The sequence below is a fragment of the Palaemon carinicauda genome, chromosome 6, assembly GCF_036898095.1.
Source record: "Palaemon carinicauda isolate YSFRI2023 chromosome 6, ASM3689809v2, whole genome shotgun sequence".
Taxonomy (NCBI): domain Eukaryota; kingdom Metazoa; phylum Arthropoda; class Malacostraca; order Decapoda; family Palaemonidae; genus Palaemon; species Palaemon carinicauda.
Window position 1 is genome coordinate 96,480,387 of NC_090730.1, and position 7,500 is coordinate 96,487,886.

The 7,500-nt window shown below is 44.6% G+C and overlaps 1 protein-coding gene across 1 annotated transcript in view; it reads left to right on the forward strand.

Moving 5' to 3' along the window:
- The first annotated feature begins 1,972 nt into the window (after positions 1-1,972).
- LOC137643160 (transcriptional regulator ATRX homolog) overlaps positions 1,973-7,500 on the forward strand; it is a 30,730-nt gene continuing 25,202 nt past the window's right edge. The window contains exons 1-3 of the mRNA XM_068376012.1: positions 1,973-2,121; positions 2,443-2,573; positions 2,763-2,903. Of these exons, the coding sequence (XP_068232113.1) occupies positions 1,973-2,121; positions 2,443-2,573; positions 2,763-2,903 (421 nt within the window). The remainder of the gene's footprint in view (positions 2,122-2,442; positions 2,574-2,762; positions 2,904-7,500) is intronic.

A 7,500-nucleotide genomic window follows, 5' to 3' on the forward strand; every position in this document is an offset into this window, starting at 1 on the left:
TCTGAGTAAGTCTTAGGCTTAATCCTAGCGGTTCTATCTGAATAATATTCAGGTATAACTATTCTAGGATATGTCTGTCCTGACCGGATAACCAGAGTGACTGGTTTTTTGGGTTGGGGCAGAACATCAGATTTTCTAGTCTGTGGTCTGCATCTTCCTAGCATAGAGAATGAGTTTCCTTTGCTAGGTTAGGTGCAAGGTTAGGTGCAGACACAGGAAGCTTCGCTTCCCTAGTCCATGAATGAAGGATTCTGTACGAGATGATTCCTTCCTCTAGTGGTCTAGCAGACTGTCCTGTGTTGTTTTTCTTGGGCTGGAGAATTAGTTTTCTCCATTGCCTGGTGAAATAATTACACCTAACCTTGTTCTGGTTTGGAGGAGGATAGCAAGTATTGCCAGTCTTCCTCCCTAATAGACAACCCTAGGTTAGGATGAGCTTCCCTAACTGCTGAGTGTGTCTCTTAATAGAACAAAGTTTATAGGACCCTTATCCATGTCTTTTTTTTTAACCGCAGTCATTTCTAGTGTAGGTTAGGATGGAGGACCAGCTTAGCTCTCTGCCGACTGGCAATTACGAGACCCCTTTTTCTTTTGCAGAGTGAACCCCAGACCTTCCGTGGTCTCCCTTCCATGTCTGCCGGTAGAGTCCGGCAGGGTATGGATTTCTTGGAAGCCTGAATGCTACATTCTCCCCTTCCATATGTTCACTCTTTCTGGATGGAAGGTCGTATGGCAATGCCGCCTTATAACCTTACATCCATACTGTTTCTCTTACTAGTGTTTTGTACCCCTACCCCCGGGCAGGTGGAGGTTCTCTGGTTCTTAGCCACTGTCGGCAGACATGGGTATTGCTACCTTTGTCGGCAGACATGGGTATTGCTACCTTTGCCTGCCGGCAGTGGAAATACATCCCGAAATCTGCTGACCACTACGATTAGCGGCCAGCACCCGGGTGTTGGTGTTTTCAGCTGCCGGCCGGCAATCATTGCTGGCCGGCACACATTTGCGACCCAGTGACCTGCTGCCTATTAGTTAAAACGTAGTATATCTTCAAACTATACAGGGGTAAATGCCGGCCAGCATGTGATGGCGCACGCCGGCACATGCCGGTGCGTGCTGGCCGGCACAGCAGCATTCGATGTACAGTAGTTGCTATATTTGTAGTGTAGTACATACTACATTGATAAAACTACAGTACAGAGTTTGTTGTAACACTAAAGTTCTTCCAACATACTTAATGTTATCTTATACAGCCTTTGGTTGAGACTGTACAATATATAGAAACTGAATTCTTTCTGTATTCATTCTATCCCGTATATTAAAACTTTATTTCAAGGTGTGAGCTACACCGTAAATTTCCGTTTAGGAAATTACATAAGGTATTCTAGAATAGAATTGACCTTAGTTTTAATATCTTGGGAGGGTACAGCAATTGGCTGGGCAGGAAATACAAGTATGTGTCTTTCCTTCTTTCTTTTATAGCTTTACTGTGTAAGCTACATGTTTTAATATAAGTGAAAAGCCTTCACTTGATACTCATGGATTTTTCTTCTCTTTACAGGAGGACCATCCGAAGTGCGGGAGTGTATTCTGCAATGCCCGTAGTAAGAACTTCTGTGGACATCAGTTTTGCAGGAGTCACGCAGCATGCGCAGCCTCCGGAGGTGACCTCCGATATTGGGACCCTCAGGTTTGTACTGTATGTTCTAACCTGATTACCGAGGCTTTTGACAACCCCAAGTCAACGGAGTCAAGGGATGCTGCCAGGGAAAAGTTATGAACCTGGGTGAGGGGCTTTCAGAAAAACACCTCAGGCCCCTACCTTCCAAATGAGAATATGAGGGCCTACCTTTTCACTAAAGCATCGGCTGATGCAGTCATTCCTCAGCCTCAGGTGGAAATACCAACTGCCCAGAATCCGGTAGATTCTGAAGTCTCAGCCACCCTTCAAGACATCCAATTGGACGATAAGATGTCGGAGGTGTTGGATTCTACAGAGAAGGACCTTCTAGGAGAAGGTCAGGAGGAGGAGCTGTCCCATGCCCCTCAAGTAGATGAGGAAGAAATTGACGAGGTGTCGGTTACATCGGTTCCGGACCCAGAACCTGTTCCCTCTACATCGTCTGCTATCCAAGATGAACTGGGAAGGACTCTTTCTTCTATTGTTGAGATGATCCAACAAATTCAAAGAAAGAATGATGAGAAGGAAGCTGCAATGAAACTATTGATACGTAGACTTGCAGCATCACGTGGGCCCCAGAAGCGACTCAACGTGAAGAATCTTCCTTTGTGCTCGGACACCAATCTTTAGAGGTATGCCGAACACATGCCAATGACAACCGGGAAGATCGTGATATCATTAAAGTTGGGAGCAATTCCTCTGGAAGAAGTGGAAATTTGGCCCAACAAAGATTCTTATCCGGACTGCTATGTCTCTCTTAGGAAGGAGCCAGCCTCAAAGGAGGAAACGGAGCCGAAGGAGGTCATAGTTCTTGACCATAGTAAAGCAGAGGCGTTACTAGCAGCCTCCATGAAAGAGAGGGGCTTCACGAACTCAAGGTTGCCAGCCTTGAGTAAGAAGCTTCCCTCCTTTGTGGCCTCTCCAACCAGAGCCTTTCCCTTCATGGAAAAGGGATATAAGGCAGCCTTACAGGCGGTGGAGGCAGGGAAACCATGCCCCTCCCTGGAGGAGTGCAAGCCGTTATCTCTGACTTTGCCCTTGAACCAAGAAGACTGTAAGGACGTCCACCTTACCTTCTCAGTCGGGAAGCTGGAAGCTGATATTGCTGAACGTCAGTTTGGTGAGGAATTTCCAAAACTGTCAGATGTTCTCGTGCGGAGAGCAAGAGACGAAGGAAAGACTTGCAGCATCGATTTCATTGCAAATGACATTAGAAACGATGGCAAGTGACCCCAAGAACCAGGACATGTTCATGGTAGTGGCCAAAACCCATCTGGCCACAGTTACGAAGGATCTCTATAGCTTTGTTAAAGCTAGGAGAGCCTGTAGAGAGTTCGTGTTTGCCTCGGATGTGGTGAGGCACGAACCAAGGAAACTGATATCCTCTCGTATCTGGGGTAAAGACTTCTTTCCCAACGAAGTGGTTAAAGAGGTAGTAGACAAGGCCACCACAGAGAATAGGAACATTCTCAAAAAGTGGGGCTTAGATCTTAATAGAAAGTCTTCTCTGGATGAGGGTCCCCAACTCAAAAAGAAGACAAAAAGGCCTAGGCCATCCTCTCGGCCGACTAAACCCTACCGACAGCAACAACAACAACAACTTCCTGTGACCGCGGTGCCTCAGATAGTGGCACAACCTCCAACCACGTACCAGCTGGTACCTCAACAAGTGACGACACAGTCGCCAGGTTTTAACCCAGCCTTCGAAAGGCAGACTTCTACCTTTCGTTCGAAAGCTAGAGGAACAGCCAGAGGTTCTTCTAGACGCCCTTCAAGAGGAAGGGGATCCAGGGGAGGATGCAGTCAAGGAGGCAAGGCCTCAGGTCCACAACAGCAGAAGTGAGATACTTACAGTAGGAGGGAGACTACAGCTATTTAGGGATCGCTGGACCTTCGATCCCTCGGCCCACAGCCTAATAAAGAATGGACTAGGTTGGAGCTGGAACAGCCCTCCACCTCAATTTCCTCAATTCTCCCAACACTCAACCCCCGTTATGGAAGAATAGGTCCGAGAGCTCTTAGACAAAAGAGTAATCCGGAAAGTTAAGTCCATCAAATTCCAAGGAAGGCTGTTTTGTGTTCCAAAGAAGGACTCAGAAAAACTCAGAATCATTCTAGACTTGTCGCCACTCAAGTTCATAGTGAGCTACAAGTTCAGAATGCTCACACTTCAACAAATAAGGACCCTACTGCCCAAAAGGGCATATGCTGTCTCTATAGACTTGTCCGACGCTTATTGGCACCGTCCAATTACTTGTCACCTTTCCTCCTACACAGGCTTCAAGTTACATAGAAAACTTTACGCCTTCAGAGCCATGCCTTTCCGGCTAAACATAGTCCCAAGGATTTTCACAAAGCTCGCGAACGCAGCCGTCCATCAATTACGCCTAAGGGGGGTCCAAGTAGTAGCCTACTTGGACGACTGGCTGGTGTGGGCAGCATCCAGGACAGAATGCATGCAAGCTTCTGAGATAGTGATCCAGTTCCTGGAACATCTGGGATTCAAGATCAACATTAATAAATCTCGACTTTTTCCAGCTCAAAAATTTCAGTGGTTGGGAATCCACTGGAATTTGGAGTCACATCGACTTCCCATTCCTGGGAAGAAGAGGAAAGAAATAGCAGGTTCTGTCAAGAGACTATTGAAATCCAAACGGATATCAAGACGCGAACAGGAGAGAGTGCTGGGCTCTCTACAGTTTGCTTCGATAACAGATCCAGTGCTAAGAGCACAGCTAAAGGATGCAACAGGAGTCTGGAGAAAACATGCATCAAACGCGCGAAGTGATCTAATAAGACCACTACCGACTCAACTGCGAACGCTTCACAAGCAATTGAAGAAATCAATACTACTTCAACCTTCTCCACCATCAGTAACTATCCACACAGACGCTTCAAAGGAAGACTGGGGAGGTCACTCTCATCAGAAGAAAGTCTAAGGAGCTTGGCCAATCTTTTTAAGTCATTTCACATCAAAATTTCTAGAAGCCATGGCGGTATTTCTGACACTAAAGAAAGTATCTTCTCGCCACTCGACCCACATAAGACTGGTTCTAGACTGCGAGGTGATAGTGAGATGCCTGAATCAACAAGGGCCGAGGTCACCTCAAATCAACCAAGTGATGTTGGCCATATTCCGTTTGGCGGAAAGGAAGAAATGGCACCTGTCAACAGTTCACATTCAAGGGTTCCGCAATGTGACAGCGGATGCTCTATCCAGGTTTACACCTATAGAGTCAGAATGGTCCCTTGACGCAGGATCCTTCTTCTTCATCTCAAGTCTAGTCCCGGAACTGTTGGTAGACCTCTTTGCGACGAAAGACTACAAGAAAACAGATCGTTACGTGTCCCCATACGAGGATCCGTTAGCGGAGGCAGTGGACGCTATGTCCCTAGACTGGAACAGATGGTCCAGTATTTATCTGTTCCTTCCGCACAACCTCCTTTTGAAGGTCCTCGACAAGCTGAGATCCTTCAAAGGGAAAGCAGCAATAGTGGCCCACAAGGGGCCAAATAGCGTGTGGTTCCCTCTGGCATTGGAGCTACGACTAAAATTCGTACCGCTACCTGATCCATCCTTGTCTCAGCGAGTACAGATGTCGACCTTTCTAACGACGTTCTTAATGAATTTCGAAGGCCCATGCTAGTCTTAGCCCTTCAGCACCTCCAAAGACCGTTTGCATGGTCATTAGATAAAATTCTTCATTGTGTATAAATAATGAACAATGAGGAATGCGCTTAGAAGGTTTTAAATTAAAAGTCATATTTCTGCTTGTACTCGCTTTGAGGGTCAGAGTTAGTGAAATAGTGGCTCTCTCTAGAGAGGAAGGCCACGTCCAGTTCTTGGAGGGAGAACTGAATATATTTCCAGACCTAACGTTTCTTACCAAGAACAAGCTACCCACCAACAGGTGGGGTCCCTCAAGAATCTGCCCTCTAAAGGAAGATGCATCTCTATGTCCAGTGGAGTGCCTAAAGGTCTTTCTTCATAGAACTTCAGACTTAATGGGAGGACAGCTGTTCAGAAGAGAAACCCTGGGTTCAAAGTTATCTATAACTAAGGGCGAAAATCACCCGTGTTATTCGCAGAACAGATCCAGACAGTACACCCGCTAGTCATGATCCGAGGAAAGTTGCCTCCTCCATAAAATTTCCTTTAATTACATGGACTTTGAACATCCTTGTTCGTATACCGGCTGGTAGTCATCCAAGGTGTTCTTTATACACTATGCGAAGCAAGTGAAGCAACTCAAGGTCTGTGGTAGCAGCAGGTAGAATTCTTTAACCTTCTGTTTTAAATCTGCGAGGAACAGTGTAATTAATTTGGGATGGGTGTGTAGTCACTGTATGTTACTACACACTGAGCAATAGGCCACGAAAGTGTCCTTATGAACTGTTCCATTGACGTTGGTGAACTATAGCATAATACGGACACTTATGACAAGCGTTTCTTACACTAGTGTAAATAAACAGTACAGTATACAGACTGTATCATTACTATTAATAATTCAATTAAAGTGGCACACCTGTTTGCTGGTAGACGAAACAATATTTTCTGTTGACTGTTTTCTTTATGATTTAACGGATATCATCCACATTTTATAAATTTTATAAATGTTGATCTGATATGTATGTTTATCAAATTTTAATAAAATAGTTCATAGTAAACCCTGCGTCTTATTCGCCCACACTCATTTTATTAGAAATGTACTGAGCATTAAGATTAAAATATGGATATTTTTATCATGGTACATCTTTAAAGATTGTTCCCTGATTCAAGCAAAAGTCCACTCACTCTAACCCTTCCTTAGGAAGGGTTGACGTTGTACCCTAAGGGGATGGTGGTAGAGATGCAAAATTTGTTCCTATGCGGATACAACTGTTATCCAATTGTTTGTTATCCAATTGTTAATAAGAGTTGTCACATTGGAGGATATGTCAGAAATTCATACTGACACTGGTGACTCTTATACAAACTTTGCTTTATAGGGCGAGACCACTATACAAGCTTGTCATTTTGTCATCCATAAGTTTTTATGTACTACTCGAGACTTTTTACAGAGTCTAGTACGACTCTCCCCTGTAGGGGGCAGGAAGCACTAACATAGTTCATGTTTAGGTGAAATGATGTATGACGGTAACATCATAGGTCTCTAGGTCTAGAGTAGACGGACCAGGAAAATATTTTCTTGAGAGTACGACACCGGTTGAGAATCCACAGATACAGTAATGCTCTGGTAAACTTCCATCAGGACGACATGGCCTGAGCCCAAAAAACGGATTTTGAGCGAAGCGAAAAATCTATTTTTGGGTGAGGTAGCCATGTCATCCTGATGGACCTGCCCTTCCTTTTATTGTAGAAGGGCTTATCGACCCCTCCCTATAATACAGTATCTGTAGCACCTCGTATATCGCTACAAGGAATAAAGAGGGCGCTACCGCGTTCATCAGATACACACTGGAAACGGAATAGGAGAGATGCCTTATGAGCGGCTCTCATTTCATTCTCGTTTCAGATTCTTATCACTGTAATCCAGTGGTCTTCATTGCACGGCTCGCAATGGCCAGATTAGCGGCTCACAGGAGAGAAAGAGAAATGTAGAGAATTCATCAGTGATCAAAGAAAAATTCCAAAGTAGTATACAAAAATTTCATCCTTTTGCCGTATCATGCATCTTTTATTAAGATTGGTGATAGGAAAAGTTTCATCTGGCTAAAAAGATGTTCTAAGAAATATCGACTACTCTATCAGGGTTGCATGAAATTGAATTCACTTAAAAAAAAAAAAATGTAAATGGAGAGCCATATTTTTACCTCAT